Source organism: Musca domestica, unplaced genomic scaffold, assembly GCF_030504385.1.
Source record: "Musca domestica strain aabys unplaced genomic scaffold, Musca_domestica.polishedcontigs.V.1.1 13, whole genome shotgun sequence".
In the NCBI taxonomy this organism is placed as follows: Eukaryota; Metazoa; Arthropoda; class Insecta; order Diptera; family Muscidae; genus Musca; species Musca domestica.
Genome location: NW_026712172.1, coordinates 13,477,300 through 13,500,903, shown reverse-complemented (window position 1 = coordinate 13,500,903; position 23,604 = coordinate 13,477,300). Strand labels below are relative to the sequence as shown.

Genomic DNA, 23,604 nt, shown 5'->3' with positions numbered 1-23,604 from the left:
ATTTTGTTTCAGAGCCTGCAAAAATCTACTAGTACCACAATTTTCTTAGATATCAGAGCAGAAATCAATTATCGTAGTATAAACTTTTAAATTCTTGCAGCTCTGGAAGAGACCACGTATCTTAAATTTTATAAATAAAAAACGTGCGCTCTTTAATAAATAATTGTTTAATTAAATTAAAATACTTAATCATAATTATACCGCCCCTTACGACTATCCTTTTTCGTTAGTTTCGCTATTGCATCATAGTCCGCATGCTGTTTGCGATGGGCTCTCAAGCCGGCATCTTGAGCAAATGCTTTGCCACACACCAAACATTTGTAACGTTTCGTATCCGAGTGTATTTGTTGATGGCGCAATAGATGTTTCTTAGCGGTAAAGCCCTTCCCACAAACATTACACAAAATATCACGTATATTTAAATGGGCCTTGACATGAGCGTTTAGAGCATGTAAATGATTAAAGCCATATTTACAGATGTGACACTCATAACGAAAACGTTTTTCATGGCGACGTATGTGATTATCATAACCATGGCGGGAACGAAAACTGGCACCACATATCTCACAGAGATAAGGTTCTTCGCCGGTGTGTTCTCTCACATGCCAATCCAGCTCAGCCCTGAATGGATAACCCTTTCCGCAGACATCACAATGATAGTTGTTTATGCGCAAATGTCGCTTGGCATGCACAATGTATTTGACTAATTTATTAAAACGCATCTCACAGAGAGCGCATTTAAACGGCACCTGCTTCGTATGTTCAGCCAAATGAATGTGGTAAGGTTCATATTTCGCAATAGTTTGTCCGCAATGTGAACATTTGAATGGACCCTGGCTCTCGCTTAAGAACGACAAATCTTTGTAATATTTAGACGATGGCACAAATTCTTTATTTTCCGCTTCACATTTCAATTGTTGTTCCTTGTCGGCGGAATATATGCGATTGATGTAATCAATACGTCTTTGCATGTCCTGCAAACTAATATCAATGTTATGTTTCTCCTTTAAATCTTGGATAATGGGTTTTAGCGCTTCCAACTTTTTAGGTTTAACCACGAAACCAATATTGTTCACCTGCCATAGGACTTCACATTGTTTGTAGTATTCTATAATAATTGGTATATGAGATTCTTCCAATGAACTCTGCAATAATTAAAGTGTGATTTAGGAGCATAGATAGATATTAATAATTACACCGCTTTACTTACTAGTCGTCTATATTTCTTCTTTTGATACTGCAAAAGAAAAAAAAGAAGATAGGTTACTTAAGATTGTGCTAGATATTATTATTAATTTATTATGAATACTTACACGATGTTTTATAAGAACTTCAATATTTTCCTTTAAAAATTTCATATGTTCCGTATACCAGGGCAATTCACATTTTTCACCTTTCAATTGTTTATCATATTCCCGTGAGTATTCATAACGTATGTCCGTAATGCGTTTTCGAATATCTTCCCATTTCATTTGTAGCTGCAGTTTCTCGTTTACTTCTTTGGCGATTTCTTGAAATCCGTTTTGACGTATAATTTTATCATGAGAACGATTATTGATGTCCCACAATACAGGTCGCTTTTCCAATGCAGCTAGTACTGTTAAAGTGAGTTCCTTTTCATCGACCGGGGGATTGTTGTTAGATTTCTTGGTTCGTTTTCTTCCCACTTTGCCTTTTTGTTTTTCTTTGACCATCTGAAAATAAAACAAACCGTTATTTGCATAAAATTGATGACACGAACAATTTTAAAACTTACATTAAAATCCATATCTCGAGAATCGTCTGTATCATATTCAGATTCACTTTCGTGCGCCTGCCGAAAAGGACCTGTCACATAAGTAAACTAAAATTCCAAATCAATCTGCTTACCCGTAAAGGCTTCCGTTTCCGTAATTTATTTTTCGCTTTATCTGCCTTCTTTTCACTCTGGTCACTTTCAGAACCACCCGAATCTCCAACACTATCCTCATAATCAAATTCACAACTGAATTCATAGTTATTGTCAGCATCCTCAGTGTCATCGTCGCTTTCATGCTCCCCTTTAACATTTTTTATATCTGTACCTGTGGAACTTCTTCTTATGCTGTTACCCTGAAATCTTGTGGTAATTTTATCGGTTGTTTCCAATGGATCTGCACTTTCATCTTCATTTTTTGTTAGCGATGCATTGTTTGTTTGCTTAAAGTCATCTTCATCTTCTTCATTGGCAATGTCCATTAGTTCCTCTACCTTGATTTCTGGCACAAATATCTCTAAATTCTCCTTAATATCTTCAATTTTTGGAGGCGTTTCATTTGGCTCGAGGATTATATCTTGTTTGCTTTCATGTTTTTTATCAGGAGTCACCTCCGATACCAGATCTGTATCGTTGTCATAAAACTTGGAATGTTTTTCTTCTAAATGGAGTGAGAACTTTTTCAACTGGTCACAATTTTCCTCGCAAAGTGCACAGCTAAATATGTACACTCTGGATTTTTTGTTTGTCTTCAGACTGAGCAAAATTTCTCCACATTTTTTCGTTATTGCCCTCTTGTTTGCGCCCATTTTTAAATAAAAATTGCACTTGGTTTTAATATTTTAATAACACATAGCAAGAGAATGTTTATTTGTTTGCCTTTTTCAGCCAAAAAATTGTTTATATTAGTGAAGGGGTATGTTCAGTGTGACAAGTATGTATAAGGCCTGTACGGTAACTTTTCCATTAAAAATAACTCTGTTTAATTTAGAATTGCATAAAATATTGTTATTTATTGACCCCTAGTTTGGTCCTTAATTAGTCGTTAAAATGTACGCGCTACGGTTTATTGCAACCTTGTGCTAGCGCCTTTGACATTTTAACTACTAATTATTTGTCACTTGTTTTGCCGCCTCCTTTAGACATCAAGCAGTATTTCGCTGTCATTCGGACAGACAACACCCGCAATATCGTTTGCAAAGCACATATCGTTGTGTGTAGAAAGGCATATTGTTGCCACAGGTAATATTGTTACCACCCACCAAACTAGCAATAAATAGTTGTATATATTAAGAAAAACTATTGTGTTTTATTTCTTTTTATATTACCCCCCTACGGTCCACTGCTCGACGCAATCGGCGTATTCACTCCCATCGGCGGAGCCCCTCTGAGCTAAACAAACTCGATTGACATTCTGTCATAAAATGCTAATTTTCCACAAAATATATGCATCACAGTTTTATTGGCAAGCCAAATATAATGGGAAAATCCGAAAAATAATTCAAGTATGAAACTGAATAAAGAAAATATCAGAAATTCCGTTAAAAGTTAATTGTACAGGGTTAGATGAAAAAACTGCAACCAAGTTCAGGCTGTTTCATTTCTAAGCCATTCGTCCGACATCTGTTAAAATTATTCCAGTGACAGCCCATTATATTATTTACAAGCGTACAAAAGCATTTTGGTTAGAATTTTTAGAAAAAAGTTAATCGTGATGGAATTCAAGCGTGATAGTGTGATTTCTTGATATTTGGCTGGAAACCACAAGCACTCCAGTATTTAAATTTGAATCTTTTGTGTCTTGTACCATCGCTCATTACCGTGATACAGGCAGCGTAGCCCGACGTCAAGGAAGTGGATAGAAGAAAACAGATAGAAGAAAACAGAAGCGACATGATGGAAACCCGCGTCGCACTGGTCCAAAAAATGGCTCGTGAGCTGAACATATCGCAATATTCCATTCGGCAAATATTGAAACATAAGCTCGGAGTAAAGCCATTGCCATTGAAATTCCAAAAAGTGCAAGAACTTACACCGCATCGGAAAGAAAATAGACTAAAAAAAGCTAAAGAGTTGCTTCGCTTGTCCGAAAGTGGTGAACTTCCGAATTTGGTTTTCTCCGATGGGAAAACATTCGCTGTCCAGCAGTTTGTAAACAAACAAAATGATCGCGTTTACTTGCCAAAGAGGTCAGCTGAAAATGTGCACCTGGTGATGGTGTGGGCCGCCATAATTGCCGATGGTCGCTCTCCGCTCGTATTAATCGACCGTGGCATCATAATAAATGCCGAATATTATCGGGAAAATATTAGTTGTGTTCCAGTACTTTTTTAGTAGTAAAACTAGCAGAAGAGAGAACAGTTCGAAATTTCATTCTCATTTAGGTTTGCTCAAAAAATAAGGGAACGGAAAATTAGCAGAAATGCGATAAAATGTCAAAATTTCAAAAGTAAGCAGCCTAAAACGGACTGGTGAAACCTTACTGAAAAGAGCGCCAACATTTAAAAAATGAGTATTGAAGACGATAAGTTAAAATTAATAATTTATAATAATAATTAATAATCTGATTCCTCATTCAGCCAGTCCTCTTCACTGCTGGAATCATCCAAAAGTGAATACATCAGTTGCTCCATATTTTCTCTTTTTGTTTTTTGCACGACAAATATTAGTTTTTCCTTTAGTTTTCAAATTGATCATTTTCTTTATTGAAATGTATCAATACATTTTTCAACCTTGTTAGCCCTGCCAATTAAATGTCAAATTTACAATATGCACATTTCTGCTCAGCCAAATTCATGTAGCTAAAACAAGCAGAAATGTGCACCACTCAGCGCCATTTTTTTCTCGAGAGAGCTGCAAGTTTTGCTAGTTTTTGGAGTACGGGAACGCGTTGTAGCAGAATTAGTGCTAATTAGTACTAATTTGCAGGTTCTGGAACACAACTATTCTGGAGAGCGTATTAAAGCCTTGGGTACGCAAACTTTTTGGCCGCAGACCTTGTGTCTGGAGTATTTTGGAAAGCAAGGTTGGCGTTAAAAAATACCAAAGGGTCGATCGCCACAAGCAAGCGCTTCACCGGGAATGGACCAAAATACCGCATAGTAACATTCGGGTAGCGTGTGACGGTTTCATTGGCCGTTTGAAGCCCAAAATTCGTGCCAAAGGTGACCAATTCGAACAAATCTAAACTTAAAATTGGATGCTATTTCCGACATTTTTTGCTTCCTTTAATAAATTTAGAAAAAAATTAAAAATTATGGAATTTGACTTTTTTGCAGTTTTTTTATCTCACCATGTAGTTAAAAGTAAAGATTAAATAATAAAGTAAAGAATAGTGAAATCGGCCCAAATTTGTATAGCACGGGCCAAGCAGAGCCCTTGGCAGAATTGTGGATGAACCAGTCGATTCTGAAAGGATATGACGTTCCATATGATATTTCGTACTCTGCCATGAAATCCAAACCGGTATGGTGAATACAAGTAAAAGAGTGTATAGGTAGCACAATGCCAGTAATAGGTCTAATGGTTACTGCTTGTAATATCTTTAAGTAAAAATTCAAAGATTTGGAAAACTAAGTTAAAAGAGGTAAAGATGGCTGAGAGCAAGCGAAGTAGTTTTGTTGCAATACTCTCAAAAATGCCAACATAAATTTGCCGGTTTGCAATTTAAATCAGTTGATTGAACATACCCATCCCTATGAAAATAGGAGGGAATTTGTTATACATTTTACCTTCCACTACTTCCATCCAAATCACCCAAGGTTGTTGCTTTTACACCTGAATATTGGTCTTATGTTATTAGATAAACAGTAAACTCCCTCAAAAAAATCAAACTCATACAAATAAAATTATGATAATAAATTATATTTATTTTGCTCCTTTTGTATACTACTAATACCAATCGGTGTGCCATGATATTTCTTATGCGCCCTAAGGCCTGCATCTTGGGCAAACCCCTTCCCACAAATATTACAAATATAATTCTTACCTTCGTGGATTCGTTTATGATGGTTCAAATATTTGCGACTGGTGAAACCTTTGCCACAAACGGCACAAATTACATCGCGTACATTTAAATGAGCCTTGACGTGATCATTCATACGTGTCAAATGATTAAAACCCTTCTTGCAAATATGGCAGGAATATTTAAATCTTTCTTCGTGACGTCGTATGTGATTGTCATAGCTAATGGCTGTACGAAAACTTTCACCGCAAATGGAGCACAAGTATGGTTGGGCGCCGGTATGAGAACGCATATGCAAATCAAGTTCAGCATTAAAGGGATATCCTTTGCCACAGACTTTACAAAAGAATTTAAATACCCCCAAGTGCCTTTTGGCATGAATTGTAAAATTTGCAATTTTCTTAAAACCCATGCCACACTCTTGGCACTTGAATGGAGGGGAGCCATCGTGATTTGATCTATGAATTTGCAGGTCATTATAAGTGTCAATAATTTCCTTACAGGTTGGACAGCGAAAGGGACCTTGATTTACATCTAGAAAATCACATTTATCATAATAGCTGCAGGAGGGTAGGAATTCGCTCTCAGTCTTTTCACACTCCAAACGTTTTAGTTTTTCCCTAGAATATGATTTATGCAAATGAACTAAATGTTTTTCAAGTTTATAAATGTCCATGGTTAGATTCATTTTTGTTCTGATTTCTTCCGTCATGGTTTTCAGGGTCTCATGTCGTTTATCCTTAATAGTGAAGGCCATATGGTTGACATCCCACAAGCTGTTGTAGTTTTTGTAAATTTTAATTAAGTCTTCCATTAGCTTGTCACTCAAGGGTTTCTGAAAGATGTAAGTGGGCATTTTAATTTTATTACAAAAACATTACTAAACCATAAACATACCACTTTTTGATGATACCTTTTCTGTAAAAAAAATAAAAAAATATTAATTTAATGACATTTTTTGATTTGCCACTTTTATACTTACCCTTTTAAGTTTCACTTTGTTTTCAATTAGGGGTTTTAAAAATTCCATGTTATCATGGAACCAAAGCTGTGTTTTTTCGCCCCTACTTTTGCCGTATATTTTCTTCTCAACTTCCTTTTCGTATTCCTTACAAATTCCATTTAATTTCTTTTTCACTTGTTCCAAGGTTTGGGTTTCCTTAAATTGTAGGTTAATACTATCGGTAATGTTTTTAAACAGCTCATCTTTTTCCTTGAGACTATTGCACTTTTGAGGATGTGTTGAATCCCACAATTGGGGCGTAGTTTTAAAAGCATCTATTAATGCAACAACAAACTCCTTATCTTCTTCTTCTTCTTCTTGTGAGTGTTGATTTTTATTTTTTGTTCGATTTGTTGTTTTAACTTCATCATCACCTTCACTGTCATCATCGGGTTCGGTGGATGAGAAGTTTTCATCAGCACTCAGGTCGGAATTTATAACCTACCCATAAAAACAAATATTGATATTGGAACAAAATCCTTACTATTTTATCCAGCTTACATTATCATCTGAAAACCCATGCATTTCAATATCATTCTTGTCATAGTCTATTTCATTTTCCCAAGATTGGGGTGACAGTGATATTTTATCATCCGGAGGTATTTTACTATTCTGATTTTTCTCGTAAGGCGTCAGAGTAATCTCTTCGATGTTGCCATCATTCGTCTTTAGTGGATCATCATAACTTGGAAGATTTTCAATCTAAGAAAAAAAATAGTCAACCATTTAGTTATCGTAATATGGACACACCTATGTACATACATACCTTCTTTGAACTCCTTTCTGACACATTTAACTCTTCCTCGTCGCTCTCCAATTTTACATCAACCAGACAGTCTTCTACTTTTATTTCTGTTGTTAGATATAAACTATCTGTCCCTGTTGTGGTTTCTTTCTTATGGAATTCTTCTGTCACCAGCCCAGTGGCATTGATCTGTTTTTCATGCTCCTTTTCCAGATGCAATGTAAACTTTTTCATTTGTATACATATGGTATCACAAAATGAACAATTGAAGGAATACACATATTTGGCGTTCTTTTTCATGGTAATCATGATTTCTCCACATTTTTTATTTATCATTTCGCTATTTAAATCGCCTGAAGAAGGCATATTCCACTTAGAAAAGTGCTGGTGCTGAGCTGCCCCCGTTCATCTAAAATTTGTTTATATTTTTCAAGAGGTATGTTCAGTTAAGTTCTTATTTTGGAGTTCATTTTGTCCGTTAGTAGATGACGTAACGTGAGAGTGAGTATTATGCATGTAAAGGGCCTTGTCTTTAACTTATCCCTTTATTGTTAAGAACTTATTGTCTTCATTGTTCATTGTACCATGCTTCCACCCACATTGCATTCTGGAGTGTTTCTATTTCGTTTCCTAACTACTTAATAGTCATTTTTCATTCTTATTCTTTATGCACATACAAGATACAATTGTATTGGAAACAGTAAGCCTTCCCTGCTAAAACCAAAAAAATACTACTTATTACTTACTTACTACACTACTAATGTAGGGCATGATTTCCAAGTTGGAAAAATATAACTCCGAAGCTAGAGCAAAAAGTCGCTTTTAATTTAAATTATTCATTCACATTTTCTGGGCCCAGAAATTATAACATTGTAGATTGGACCCCACGTCGACTACGTCGGTACAATAATAGATTTTTTCTATAAAGATATCAAAAAAAAAATGTATATTCTAGTAGGTTTTGGAACAAAGTATAACACTGCCTTTACACGGTGCAATTTTTAGCTGGCATTTTTATCAATTCTCTTTTAAAATTTCTGCGTAAATCTTCGCGCCTTTACACGGTGGCATTTTACGACAATAGTGCTTGGCATTTTTTTCGTATAGAGCTAATTGTTTGTAACAGATATGTATAAAGAAGTGATTTAAAATTAAATGTGTGAATCTAAAGAAGAAATGATGGAAAAAGTTATTGAGGTGTTAAATATTGCATTATTAACTTTTATTTTAACTTTCTTTTTTTACTTCCAATTAATTTTCATATAATTCACTATACAATTCAATCACTAAAAACATCACATCACAATAAAAGAAACGCATCAAAAATTACAATAAAGAAACGATGTGAAATGTCAAAATCATAAAAAATTCGGAAGAAGCAAAAGGAGAAATGCAAAGAAAATTGCATGTAACCCTGTGCGGTGGCTTATCGTGCCATTTTTTCTTCTATCTTTGTCACTCTACACCTTTTACCAACAAAAAAATGGCATGGTTAAAAAATGTCACCGTGTAAAGGCAGTGTTAGTTGGCAAACTGTATGGTATGTTCAGTTTAAGCAACTTCTAACATATTTAACGCCCGTTCCTTCTCAGTGAACAAACGCACAAATGTAATGTAAACAATAAAATAAATAAAAAGTTAATAAATTCTCACGAATGAGTTTGTTGATTATGAGGCTATTGGTTGAATCCTGAAGGCCTTCAAGAGAATCCGAAGGAAGAACTCCAAAAACCAATTATTTTTATTTATTTTTTATTTATTTCAATTCATTAGTGATACAAAGCCTCAAAGGCCAATAATGTGTATCAACTTGCATTAAATAATATAACCTGAGCTTAATTTATTTACAATATAAAGATTCTTAATTTATTTAAAACTATTTCTACTTTTACTCTAATATTCAAAAAAAGAAAAGAAAAGTTGGCTCCCCAGCCATTAAAACAAATTAAACTATTTTACTACATAAAATAATCAGTAAGCGGCATCTTAATTCTTAAGTTGTGTATTATATAATACATTTACCATAAACTAGATTTAGACACAACTAAGATGTGTTTAGAAATAATTGCAAAATCTTGAGGCGAAAAGCATTGTTACTCTGGGAAAATATGCGTAATTCGAGTGGAAGTGTATTCCAACATCTCGCAACTCTGACCAAAAACGATCTAGCAAAAACATTTTTAAAGATTCTAGGTATAAAAATCTGTGGGTTTCTGGATGAATGAGTAAAGGTAAAGGACGTTCTAAATGAGTAAGGGACATTATTTTTAATAACGTTATAAAAAAGTAATAAGCAGCGGTATTTAATAAACATGTCAAAGGAACACCCCAGAAAACGTACAACATGACTAGATACATGACTGCCACGTCGTAGATTATATACAAAACGTGTAATTATGTTAACAATACGCTTTAGCCTATTTATATTTGAAGCAACAGTTCCAGAAAATACCTAAATACCGTACAAGACTTGTGTCATCAATAGAGAACTTGCTAAAGTATGTTTTACATTTTGTGTTAAGTACATGTTTGACGAATAAATCTGACGTAAAACGCTATATACTCTACCCATTAAAGTATCAATATGATGTTTGAAGGAAAGTTCACAATCAATTGTAACTCCAAGGCACTTATGCTGGTGAACAAAATCAACTTTGTCTTGACCAATAAATATATTTAGTAGGTGTACAGATCTGTTACTAAATCTAAAATCCAAAGCCTTGGTTTTAGATGAGTTAATATTTAATGAATTACTCGCTGCCCAATCAACAAAGCGTCTCAGATAAACATTAATGTCATTCTCAAGTAACATTGGAAATTCACGACAACCATTGAAGAGGATAAAAATATCATCAGCAAACAAATACGTTTCACAAGCTGATGAGTTTACATGTAGCGGGAGATCATTGACATATAAAATGAAAAGCAGTGGGCCAAGGACAGATCCTTGGGGTACACCGGAAAATAAAGGGCAAGTATTTGACATGACACCATTTAACATGACAAATTGGGTTCTATCTTGTAAGTAAGAAAGAATAAGCATACATGCTGATTTGGAAAAACCAAAATTATATTTAAGCTTCCATATAAGAAGGCAATGATCAAGAGAATTGAATGCTTTAGACAAATCTAATGCAACTAGAACACATAACTTGTCATTGTTAATGTGTTCACGAATAGAATCAGTCAATTTAAGAAGCAAATGTGTGGTATTGTATCTTTTACGGAAAGCATACTGAGATTCAGTAATTCTTTGAGAACAATACTCAAGCATTTGTTTCTTAATAATGGACTCCACAACCTTTGATAGAGCTGGTAAAATTGATATAGGCCTTAGATCACATGGTTCTCTGACCGAACGACATTTAGGAATCGGTACCACTCTAGCAGCTTTCCAATGATGGGGGAATGAAGATGTAGTTAATATGCAATTAACTAAGTCCAAAATCAGGTTGGAAATGTAAGGAAAAACCTTCTTTATAAATGCAATAGGAATCCCATCAACACCTATTGATTTAGACTTTACGCTGCATAAGGCTTCTATAAATTCAGATTCATCCACACAACGAAAAGTGAAAGATGAGTCTGAGTCCGTAAAACTTTCCAAATTTAGGGGCATAACAGGAGTATTCGAAGAAGAACTAGAGAAGAAATCATTTAAGCTATTAACATCGATATCAATATTTTCATGATCATTACCCACACATCCAGATCCTCTTAACGCTTTCCATAGACCACGAGAATTTATTCCATTAAAAAGCCTGGAATAGTGATATCTTCTACATCTGCGTATTATAGCTTTCGCACGATTTCGATATTTGCAGTAGATTCGCCAGTGTTCTTGTGTTCGTTCATTCTGAAAAGACGAGAAGGCCAAATCCCTTAAAGACACAGCAAATCTTACATCAATAGACTTCATCCAGGGATCAACTGAGTGTTTGATCTTTTTCCTAACCACCGGAACAAACGAGTATAGGGAATCCAAAAGAGAAGTTATGCTGGCACATTTGGCATCCACACCAACACTACTAAAAACCAAATTTGGATCGTATGAAGCAAGAAAGTTCCATATGCCATTCCAATCAATATTGTTAAAGTTCCTGTATTCAACAAAATCAGGCAAGCTGCTAAAACTTATCGAAAGTGATGCAAAAATTAACGCGTGGTCTGATATAGCAGGACATTGAATCTGATCAGAATAAGCTACAATAGAAAAATCACTGGTTAGCATAAAATCTATCAAGGACGTAGACCGGCTACCTAGGTCGAAGTGTGTAGGCTTGGAGTTATGAATAATACTCAAATTTAATCGAGTACAAAGTCTACGAAAAATTATTGCTTTAGTTGGGTTAAACAAATTGAAGTTGAAGTCACCAAAAAGTACAATATTATTATATTCCTCAAAAATGTTACAGTGTAGACTTTCAAATAAATCAATATCACCAGTAGGCAAATAAATTACACCAAAAAGAACTTTAGTGCTCTGGAATTGTAATTCTAAAAACAATGATTCACAATGGTGAACTGAAGATTTAAAAACATGTCTAAAAGGGAGACCCTTGGATAAGTAAATTCCGACACCACCACCCCTACCTGGTATTTCACGATCACCACGACAGAAATAGTACCCCGGAATAGAAACTGCTGAATTTAATATATCAGGAACAAGCCATGTTTCAGTAACTGCTAGAATATCAAAAGTATTATTATTTCCCAAAAGATTCTTCAATTCATCCAGCTTGGTAACAGGCCGAATGCTTCTGCAGTTTATGTGAGCAACATTTAAGTTACTTTTAAATGGAGACAATACATTTTTTAAATAAGAATTGCCACTTACCAATGGACCAAGATTTTCATTAGAAGACATCAAAATAGGTGAAAAATGTAGAGGCGGGGAACCAAATGAAGAACAATAGTGTTAAGAAAAGTAATAAGTAACAATAAAAACCTAAATTTATCATTTATAAAAATAAAAATCTTTCTTAATATATTTCATAGCGCAGCTAATCGCTTACAAAAACAAAATGTGATATGAAAATTTAAAAATCGATCTGATAGAACAAAAGACTAATTAAATTTTATCAAAATGCAGCAATAATACAGAGGTTAAGTACTAATAATCAAACATAAGATAAATGAAAATGTATATGAAAGCAAATACTATAAAACTTCAGTTGGATGATGTACTCTGACCAGGAATCAACAACGAACATTCATTTATATCTCGAACAACTATACTGCCATCAGGCATTGTTAACCGAGCTTTAGTTTCACCATTCAGGATTCTAAATTTTGTTATTATATTTTGCTTACGGAGATTGGTACATATACTATTCAGTCTACTGGCAGCGGGGGAAAAGTGGTCATTTAGATATAATCTTCTGGAAATGTCCCCACCAACACCAGGTAAAACATCCCGAAGTTGCAGCGATCGACTCTGAAAATACTTCCTCATAATCTGGTCACGAAATTCGGCACAATTTAGCTTAACAAGAACATGTCTCTTTCTGTTAATATAGCAAGCCAAAGCAACGTCACGGCGTCCCAATTCCACATTAAAGGTAGCAGCAAGAGAAATTATCACAGACACTAAATCGTCCAGACCATCTGGAAGACCACTCACGAGGAAATCAGCCCGATTTAATCTGTGATGTAGTGAGTTGTTTTCGGCCCACAATGCTTTATTTTCTTCATGCAAAGAAGACACTGAGTTCTCAACCCTTACAACACGATCATTGCATTTGGAAATGTCTGCCTTGATTTCAGACAGGCATGATGTCATCTGTGTATTCATGTTGTCTATAGCCGACTTGATAGCAATCAATTCACCTTGATGACAAGCAATAAATGCATCAAGTTTCTTGTTAAGGTTTACAAAATCGTCACTTGAACTATTGCGATCCAGGTTAGAGTCACAAGACTGGCAAATAAAAGCACTGATCTTAATTGCCTTAAGTGCAGCAAGTTCCTTGTCAGATAGTTTGAGGCACAACGAGTGAAACCAATTACAGCATATGTTGCATTTGATGGACCCTTGGGTTTTCGTTACAGATTCATTGCATGATCCGCAAATAGTAAGTGTTTTCGTTGGCGGCATTTTATATTCCAGTAACAACAACAGGTAAATTTGCAGGAAAGAACAGCAAGAAGAAAAATCAGCAGCAACAACAATGTCTCGTTCTCAACAAAACGAAAAAAGGCCAATATACATTGCTTTATAATGAAAACGTTGATATTTTTTAGATTTCCCGACACAGAATTAGTCTTTGAACAAGATGACAATACGAAATATTGGCAAACAGTCGATATTTAAGCGTAAAAAACAAATCGCGATCAGCTGCAACTAAAACCACGTTTACTCAGGCATAGGGTTGCCAAACTTGCAAAAATGTGTAACATCATATTTTCTTAATAACAGTGAGGAGGTGCTACACATTTCTGACAAATTAGAAAAGAAAATCGAAAATAATGCACAACTATAATAATTATATCAAATGTGGGGAAATCTTAAAGTCACCTTCACCCACCGTCAGCGATAACTATGAATTTGTTTTCCGCTGTGGATGTTATGAGGATCATTATATTGTGTTAGAATCGTTTATGGTTCCTCCCTGTTCGAAAAATTGTAAGGAAAACGTGAGCTTCCTGGATGTGACCTATAAGTATGTCCCAAACGATATTGCCAAAGTGGATGTCCCCATTAAATATGAAAATAATGTTGGCGTCTATGATGTGGTATGTACATTCCCGAATATCGCATTTGATATCTCTAATGCGTTTTTTTTTTCATAGGACCCCTTGAACGTAGTTAAAAATAGTGAACCCAATGAAGAGGTGAAGAAAACTGAAATTAAAAAAGAAACCCTCTTGCACGAAACAGATGAAGATGGTGTTTACCAGAAAGAGGACTCGCAAAAGGATGATAAGTCATCGGACGATGTTTCTTCCGAAGATGAGAATTGGGAAAACATTGAATCTGATAATGAGGTATGTAGGCGGGAGGGTAATTAAACATATATATAATTTAAAATTAATTGTATTTTAATTTTTTATTCTCATTTCCAGTCTGTGAAATCCAACGATAGCAACTCACCATTATTTGTCGATAATTTCATCAAGTCCGAACAAAATGTATTGTCCCTCATTGAAGAATACAGAAGTCAAACGGGGCTTTGGAACCACAAATCTCCACAATGGCGCCTTAATAAGAGACATGATAAGTACTTGGAAAAAATAAAAGAACAATTAAAAGAAAAAGTGCATTTGGAAATGTCTCGTTCACAAATAGCTGCAGTGATTACATATTTATGTCGTAAATATAGACAAGATTTAAAGCGAATAAAATTTGGCGGAGAATCTACTGACCAGAAAAATCACCCGGCCTGGTTTTTCCCACACCTGGAATTTCTTAAGCCGGTTGTGGAACATAATCTATTCACAGCGTTTACCACCTCAGCGTCAGAATGCAATTTTAAACCAGAACAAACAATTCAGGTTTTGGGTATATACGAACGATTTCCACATCTTTGGAATACCGATCTTATAGAAAATGTTTGTAAAAATAAACGTCTGGAAGCTATCGAACAAATGCAAAAAGTTATTGAACAGGAAATGGGCCTCCAAATAAGTGAAGGGACCCTACAAAGCAATCTACAATTTATACACAATCATTTTGGTAAAATAAAACGTTGCCATCTGGTAGAGGCCAAACCTAAGGCCGATAAATATTTTAAACACATGCAATTTCTAAATGACCACATTGGTCCCTTTCAGTGTCCCGAATGTGCCCAGATATTTAAGAGCCCCTTAACATATAAGGTGCATAAATCCCAACATGATGGCTTGCCGGCATTACGCTGTTCCCTGTGTAGCAAGGAGTATAGTAATCCGGGTCCATACATTGCGCATGCCCGCCGACACATGAACGACTTGAGTGAAGAATGCACGGAGTGTGGAAAGAAATTTCTGGTGGCCAGTGATTTGAAAATTCACATGCGTTCACATACCGGTGCCCAGCCGTATTGTTGCGAAATTTGTGGCATTTCGTTTCGTCATAGCACCTCGCTAAATGTCCATCGACGTCGCCATGAACAGCAGTATTTACACAAATGTCCAATATGTTCGAAGGGTTTTTATAAAAAGGATCGCATGAATGATCACATAAGATCACACAACAATGTCAGAGACTTTGCGTGTAAAATCTGTAACAAAGCATTCAAGACACGTAAAACTCTGAAACAACATGAAGTCATACATGACGATGCACGAAATCATGCATGTTCGCTGTGTGGCAAGGCTTTCAAACTTAAAGTTGGACTGCTGCAGCATATGAGAACTCATGGTGGCCAAATATAATAATTTTTTAATAATGTATGTTGTTTGTGTTTTTCTTCAATAAAAGAGTTTACTCAAAATTTGTAGAATTTTTCCTGTTTGGTTTGTGTTTTTTTACTGCATCTACTTTTCCAATTTATGTAACAAAGTAATGCTTTAATAACACAATAGTTTTTCACTTAAATATGACGAGACCACCATAGCCTTTGTCTAAGATTCAAAATTACCTTCGAAGGAACTTCCAGGAATTCCTGAAGGGACTTAATAACTCCCAGTTCTTAATGGAAAAACTTCTTGGTATTCACTGAGGTGGTAATTGACCCCAACTAGTAGTAGTTGCGGTTGTTTCTAACAAAAACTTCCGGTGGTATAAATCAAGAATTCTGGAAATCTTCACGTTTCGAATTATGTTTTTTTGTTTGATTACTTCTTGGTTTTCCAATGAATGGCCTCTCCTATGACCTTGATCTTTTATTAAAAAAGGTCATTTCTTAGAACATATGAGGTCCTTCAAAATATCTCCTAATAGAAGATCAAAAAATAACTGTGGGCTATCAAGAAGTCTTCTGACAGAAGACCAGCAAATCTTAACATACAGGGTGAGTTAAAAAAGCTGCAACAAAGTCAAACGCCATAATATTTACATTTTTTTTTTAATTTTATTAAATGAAAGCAAAAAATGTTGGAGCATCAAATTTTAGAATAAGTTTAGATTTGTTCGAATTGGACACCTTTGGCACGAATTATAGCCTTCAAACGGCCAATGACTGAACCGTCACACGCTGGACCGCACCCTCCAGAATATTTTAGCGATAATATTCGGCATTTATTCTGATGCCAGAGTCGAATAATACGAGCGGAGAGGGACCATCGGCTGTTATGGTGGCTCACACCATCACTATGACCGGCGCTTGAGTTCTGGTGGCCAACCGAAGGTGCAAATTTTCAGCTGACCTCTTTGGCAAATAAACACGATAATTTTGTTTGTTTACACACTGCTGGAAAAAAAAAACAAATTCACCACTTTCGGTCTAGCGAAGCAACTCGTTAGCTCTTTTGAGTCTATTTTCTTCCTGTTGCGGTGTAAATTCTTACACTTTTTGAAATTTCAATGGATTCCAATATTTGCCGAATGGAATATTGCGATATGATCACCTCACGAGCCATTTTTCGGCCACTGCGACGCCGGTTTCTATCAAGTCGCTTCTTTACTTTTCGAACCATTTCTGCTGATATTGCTATTTTCTTCCGTCCACTTCCTTGACGTTACGGTAACGAGCGATGGCACGAGACACAAAAGTTTTATTCACATTTAAATACTGGAGTGTTCTAACGATAGCCACTTGTGGTTTTCCAGCCAAATATAAAGAAATCGCCCTGTCGCGCTTGAATTCCATCACGAATAACTTTTTTTCAGAAAAATTCTCACAAAAAGGCTTGTAAACAATATAATAGGCACTGGAATAATTCTAAAATGAGTCAAATAGCGCGAAATATGAATGAAATGCCTGGACGTTCTCTCAAAAATATGATCCTAAGTATTCAATCTTTCAATTACATGGCAAATCTGGTTAATATCATTAATGCGCGCCCGCAATTTAAGATTCTTCCAATCATTGATTTTGAAAACGTTTTGTTTTTATTTTTCATAACAGTCGGCAAAACCGACTGATGCTTTATAACTTGTTATAGGTCTTCTTGTTGAAACCCAATTATCTTCATGTAATAGTCGAAGGGGTCTATGAACCACATTTGTATATTTCTATGGTAAATTATTGATGCTCATCACGATTTTAGGCAGTATGCTTCATAATGACATCAATTTCAGTTTAAGTACTTGCCATCCTAATAATGTTATCAGTTCTCAACTGATGGAATTTTTTGTACAAACGTTCGTCATACCTCGAGTTAGGTTTTTAAATATTGACCACGCCTACTTTTACGTCCACTTTTTTGATTTATCTAAAATCTTTATATTTGCCAGATAATGAAGATATCGGTTTGAAAATTATTACACGAGACACTTTTGACTTTCCCTCCAATCCTAGGGATTTATTTGGGGGCTGAGGAACTGACCACGCATACTTCTAATCTATATATATAATAGCCAATTGTTGTTCGTTGGTAATTGAATCAGTTCAGAACGGCTGGAACAATTGGGATATTTTTTTAATGTTCGTCCTACCACGAGTTTTGTTTTTATGTAATGAAAAAGTGCCTACTCTCAATTTTACGTCCATTTTTCGATTTACCTAAAATCCTAATATTTGCCAAAATAATGAAGATATCTGTTCCACAGTTAATATGCAACGTAATCTTGGCTCTCCCTCCAAGCCTAGGTATCTGTGTGGGTCAGAGGAGCTGCCCACATCCACGTTTTTAGATCAATATGTAAAAAAAATTAAAAAAAATACAGTAAAACTTCAGTTGAGGATGATTGGGCCGATTCAACTCATATTTTCTTTTGGTTATTTGTAATTACACTGGAAACGTTTTCAAGAAAGAAAATTTTGAGAAAAGTCCCTAGAAAAATTGCAAAACTTAAATTAACTGTTCTATTTGGGTATGGAATTTTGTGTAGAATTGTTTCAGATTGCCTTTTGGAATTGAAAATTCTTCTTGAAAAAAAAAAAAAACAAAGTTAAATTTTGCATATTTTCTTTACGTGCCGTTATATGATTGCCATACCAACATTTTCAATTTCAATTATTAAAAAATACATTTCGAAGCATCAAAACATTCAAAAGCTCTACGTGCTTTTAAACAGTAAACGCCGGTATTGATTTCACAATACTCAAAACATTAAATGTTAAATTACAGTTCGTTCGGTAGAAATTTTAACAAAAACATGCCATAATTTAATCGACAAATATTTCTACTCTTTAACATACTTTATGGGACTTCTAACTTTTATAAACCGATGACACCTTATTTATGATAGTTAAATTGAAGTCATATTTCCAGGATTTCTATTTAGAACCTCCAAAAAATTGTCTAAATATGGAAGTAATCCATCCAATGCAAAACTCATTAGGACTGCAATCAGTGAACTACCGAATATGAAGAGGCAGTGTAATATGCGTACTATACAAAATAGTGGAGCCAATTGAAAATTAAGTAAGAAAAGAATTCATATCATCGGAAAAATCTTCCGAACTCGTAACCTTAAATCACAGGTAACGTAATACGGGGACTATGTACTATCGTCAGTAATTACACTGCGACGCAGACAATCATGAGGTTGGGAAATTTTTCGGTTGGTAGATAAAAATCCCAAAAGGGTCCATTTTATATAGCATAACCATACACAAAGGGCCTCAAATATTTTCCTCTATACTCCGCAAAAGTTAAGATAGAGTTTTAAATTTGATGCAGTCCTATGGGTTACATGAAAAATCATTTGTACAAAATATGTATTCCTTAAATGTTGGTAATTCGAGATTTTAGAATTAACAAACCATTCTTTCAAATAATTATAAGTATAGGACCAAGCTTTGGTATAAACATTATATGAAGGCATCCGTAAATTTCAACTATTTACAGGGCCTTGGTCACAATTTCAATTGATTTTGCCCTTATTTGGCATCTTGGCTTCAAAGGGATAGAAGAAAATTTTCAATGTTAATGTTTTGGAGTAGCGCCCATATAAATGTACCTCCTGATTTTAACTATTTCGAGGGTTTTGATTATAAATATTTTCGAATCGATTTGGCTTAAAATGTGTGCTTAGGCTACATTGATAGAGAACCATCTTACATGGGACTATTATAAACAATTGATATATACTGTTTAATATATGTGCTATATTATTTGGCTTTCCTACTTTCAAATTAAAACCTCTGGCTGAAAAATAGGATCAAGTTTTTTGAAACACTATAAATCGCCCGTGAACGTATATGACATTTTTGAAATGCATATTTATTTCTCTTTAGTCGAGTCATCATTTACACTAAAAATTGTGCCATTTATGTGGGCCAGATCTGTGAATTATTATGCTTTAAAAACTATGCATTAAAGACAAAACTACAGACCGGCAACGCGGTCTGGGCCAGCTAGTTATTAATAAAATCATATTAATACGCTCAATTCTTTTATTTTATTTACAATTAAAAAATAATAATTTCGTATTTTCCGCATCAATATAACATATATTTGTTTTATGCATTGTTATAAAGTCAACGACCAATTTGACGGCGGGTCATTATCCCTAGCCGAATTTATGACTAAAGCAAACTTTTAAACTTCTTCATTGACCTAGACATAATAGTGTTTATGTCTCCAAAATAGAAGAATGGAGTATCATAAATGGAATGTACGCCAATGAACGCTGTTAAAATGTGTGATATGGGTTCACACACACGCACACATACAATAAAGGCATTCGCCTTCATAATAAATAAAAGAACCCAAGTGTGCTATACTTATTTATTTATTAAGGTTGTTGTTGTTACCCTCGTCGTTGTTGACATCATATCACAACATTGAATGTTTTTTGGCGACAAGAGTTCTGGCAGAATAAAAACATAAACTATTTGCTAAATAGTCTAAATAACTAAAACATTACAATATACAGCCATAGGCTGTTGAATTGAGCGGTTGTGTTTTAGTGCTTGAAAAAAAAATAATTTTTTAGGATGTCAAGGGAAATTTGAATTTCTCAAATACAATTTATAAACAAAATACACTAGTCTTTGGCATTTTTATATTTTGAAACGGACTTGTAAACTGATTTGCGAAAGTAATAGAAAATAAACTCCAAATACTTCTATTCCAATGTTTCAATTCAAAATTCCGTGGCTGTTTACGATATCCGTTTGCTGTAAATAGTTTCATGTTTCGTAGTCTTAAATGTTTAATAAAAATATAACTATTACCAAATTCATTTGTCGTTCAAACAACAACTCTGTGCCGCATCAATATTTTTCATAAACATTCCACAAATAGCACATTGCAGTCGTGAGAATGGGGGTTGTAAACACGATACAGTGATGTACGCTTCCGTGGAATGTTTCCTAGCTATGAGGATTGTGAAAATATTTTAAATTTATATTAAGATTTGTCTTTGTAATAACAAAGGAAGAAGAATGTTTTTTTTCAGTTTAAATAATAAAAAAGTTCGGTAGTGACATTCAAGTGGTATATAATTTTAAAATCACAAACCCAAAAGTGGTTCCTTGGAAAAAACGCGTACTTTAAAAATATAAATTTAACAAGTAAAAAAGCTGTAAGTTCAGCCGGGTCGAACTTTGAATACCCTTCACCATTTGGAACGATTTTGGCAATTTTCAAAAAATAAAAAATCCGTTAAAATCTTAAAAATACCGAATATAGCCGTTATATTAGGGTCTATACGACGACGTGCACCTGCATCATCAAAATCATCAAAATAACGGATATCGGAAGGTACCGTTATATGGGGGCTATACCAAAACGTGGACCTGCATAGACAATTTTATGTCATAGGCTGTAGTGTCCATTACGAACTTCATGTACCAAATTTAAAACAGTTCCGGTGAATAATGTCGCTAAAATCATCAAAATACCAAATATCGGGAGGTACCTTTACAAGGGAGCTATACCAAAACGTAGACCTGCACAGTCAATTTTCTGTCCTAGGCTGTACTATCCATTACAAACTTTAAATACCAAATTTGAAACAATTCCGGTAAATAATGTTGCTAAAATCATCAAAATACCGAATATTGGGAGGTACGGAGCCTATGCCAAAACGTGAACCAACACAGACAATTTTCTGTCCTAGGCTGTAGTATTCATTACGAACATCAAATACCAAATTTGAAACAATTCCAGTGAATTATGTCGCTAACATCATCAAAATACCGAATATCGGGAGGTACGGAGCCTATACGAAGAAGTGAAACAACACAGACAATTTTCTGTCATAGGCTGTAGTGTCCATTACGAACTTTAAATACCAAATTTGAAACAATTCCGGTGAATAATATCGCTAAAATCATCAAAATGCCAAATATCGGGAGGTACCGTTATAAGAGAGCTATACCAAAACGTGGACCTGCACAAAAATTTTCCGTCCTAGGCTGTACTATACATTACAAACTTTAAATACCAAATTTTAAACAATTCCGGTAAATAATGTTGCTTAAATCATCAAATACCGAATATCGGGAGGTACGGAGCCTATACCAAAACGTGGACCAACACAGAAAATTTTGTGTCATAGGCTGTAGTATCCATTACGAAATTCAAATACCAAATTTGAAACAATTCCGGTAAATAATGTTGCTAAAATCATCAAAATACCGAATATCGGGAGGTACGGAGCCTATACTAAAACCTGGACCAACACAGAAAATTTTCTGCCATAGGCTGTAGTGTCCATTACGAACTTCAAAAACGAAATTTGAAACAATTTTGATGAATAATGTCGCTAAAATCATCAAAATACCGAAAAAGGGAGGTACCATTATATGGACCTACATGACCCATTTTCAATAGCAAAAGTCCTGCAGAAATAATATATATTTGAGTAAAATTGTATCAACCTACTTCATTTCGTTCGGAAGCTAGAGTGTTTCCAAAGACGGACATCGCTAAATCGACATAGAATTTTATGCTGATCAAGAGTATATACTTTTTGGGGTCTAAAATGTATATTTCGAGGTGTTACAAATGGAAAGTCAAACTTAATATACCCTCCATACTATGGTGGAGGGTATAAAAAGTCTAATTATATTATAGTAGGCATCCGCCATTTTTTTATTTATTTATTTTTTGCCAAAGGCCTAAAAGTATGCAAATGGTAATACGTTTTATTAAGGCTAAAAAAACAATGGCAACGCTCAGGCTAATGTTACATAGTTTCTTAATGGTGGAAAAGCTTTAAATTTGCATTGCTCGTTTATTTTTCAAAATTGTAAACATTTGGTGCATCTGGTTATCCTAAAATTTGTAACAATTGTTGCAAATTGTTACTGGAAGTCGTTGTTAACACAAAAGATTTGCATAAGAGAGTGGTTCCAGACATAAATTTTGACAGTTACTTTACTGAGAGTTTACAAATTTTAAATTTCTTCTTGCAATCACTTAATAAAAGTACCTTACTCTTTCATAATCAAACTGATTTACAGTTCCCGCTGTATCCAACCAAACCTAATATTAAAGTATTAATACAGCTCTCTTTTGAATTGTGTGCTATTTTGGGCAGTTACAAAGTCTTGCACATAAAGGAACAGAGCTATTGTTGTCAAATTCTCATTGTCGCTATTCTCGTTGTTTGTATCCTCCACCATTGTATGGAGGGTATATTAAGTTTGTCACTCGTTTGTAACACCTCGAAATATAGAAATATACAATTTAGACCCCACAAAGTATATATATTCTTAATCTGCATAAAATTCTATGTAGATTTAGCGATGTCCGTCCCCTGTCCGTCTGTGGAAATAACTTTAGCTTCCTAACGAATTGAAATAGATTGATACAATTTTACTCAAATGTTTATTATGCCTGCAGAACTTTTGATATAGAAAATGAGCCATGTAGGTCCACGTTTTTGTATAGCCCCAATATAACGGTACCTTCCGATATTCCGAACTTTGATGATTAGCGACATTATTCACCGGAATTGTTTCAAATTTGGTATTTGAAGTTCGTAATGGATACTACAGCCTATGTCAGAAAATTGTCTGTGCAGGTCCACATCTTCGTATAGCCCCCATATAACGGTACATCCCGATATTCGGTATTTTTATAACTTTAGAGACATTATTCACCGAAATTGTTTTAAATTTGGTACATGAAGTTCGTAAAGGATACTGCAGATTATGACAGAAAATTGTTCATGC

The 23,604-nt window shown here is 34.7% G+C and overlaps 2 protein-coding genes across 2 annotated transcripts; one reads left to right on the top strand and one right to left on the bottom strand.

Annotated features, from left to right (window-relative positions):
- Positions 1 to 149: 149 nt before the first annotated feature.
- LOC101890673 (uncharacterized) lies at positions 150 to 7,878 on the bottom strand. Its single transcript, XM_005187399.4, has 10 exons — positions 7,469 to 7,878; positions 7,204 to 7,404; positions 6,682 to 7,143; positions 6,597 to 6,617; positions 5,587 to 6,534; positions 1,870 to 2,574; positions 1,757 to 1,813; positions 1,314 to 1,694; positions 1,211 to 1,237; positions 150 to 1,145 (listed from the first exon to the last, which is right to left on the bottom strand). Exons 1-10 carry the CDS (start codon positions 7,811 to 7,813, stop codon positions 186 to 188), a joined length of 4,107 nt encoding a protein of 1,368 aa, XP_005187456.2. The 5' UTR covers positions 7,814 to 7,878; the 3' UTR covers positions 150 to 185.
- Positions 7,879 to 13,819: 5,941 nt separating this feature from the next.
- LOC101890333 (zinc finger protein 135) lies at positions 13,820 to 15,842 on the top strand. Its single transcript, XM_005187397.4, has 3 exons — positions 13,820 to 14,182; positions 14,240 to 14,434; positions 14,513 to 15,842. Exons 1-3 carry the CDS (start codon positions 13,916 to 13,918, stop codon positions 15,800 to 15,802), a joined length of 1,752 nt encoding a protein of 583 aa, XP_005187454.1. The 5' UTR covers positions 13,820 to 13,915; the 3' UTR covers positions 15,803 to 15,842.
- The last annotated feature ends 7,762 nt before the right edge of the window (positions 15,843 to 23,604 follow it).

Coding starts and splice junctions, on each gene's coding strand:
- LOC101890333 (XM_005187397.4), top strand. CDS start 13,916: ATGCACAACTATAATAATTATATCAAATGTGGGGAAATCTTAAAGTCA. Junction 14,183..14,239: donor ATGTTGGCGTCTATGATGTG/GTATGTACATTC, acceptor TTTTTTTCATAG/GACCCCTTGAACGTAGTTAA. Junction 14,435..14,512: donor ACATTGAATCTGATAATGAG/GTATGTAGGCGG, acceptor TCTCATTTCCAG/TCTGTGAAATCCAACGATAG.
- LOC101890673 (XM_005187399.4), bottom strand. CDS start 7,813: ATGCCTTCTTCAGGCGATTTAAATAGCGAAATGATAAATAAAAAATGT. Junction 7,405..7,468: donor CAGAAAGGAGTTCAAAGAAG/GTATGTATGTAC, acceptor TTTTTTTCTTAG/ATTGAAAATCTTCCAAGTTA. Junction 6,618..6,681: donor ACAAAGTGAAACTTAAAAGG/GTAAGTATAAAA, acceptor TTTTTTTTACAG/AAAAGGTATCATCAAAAAGT.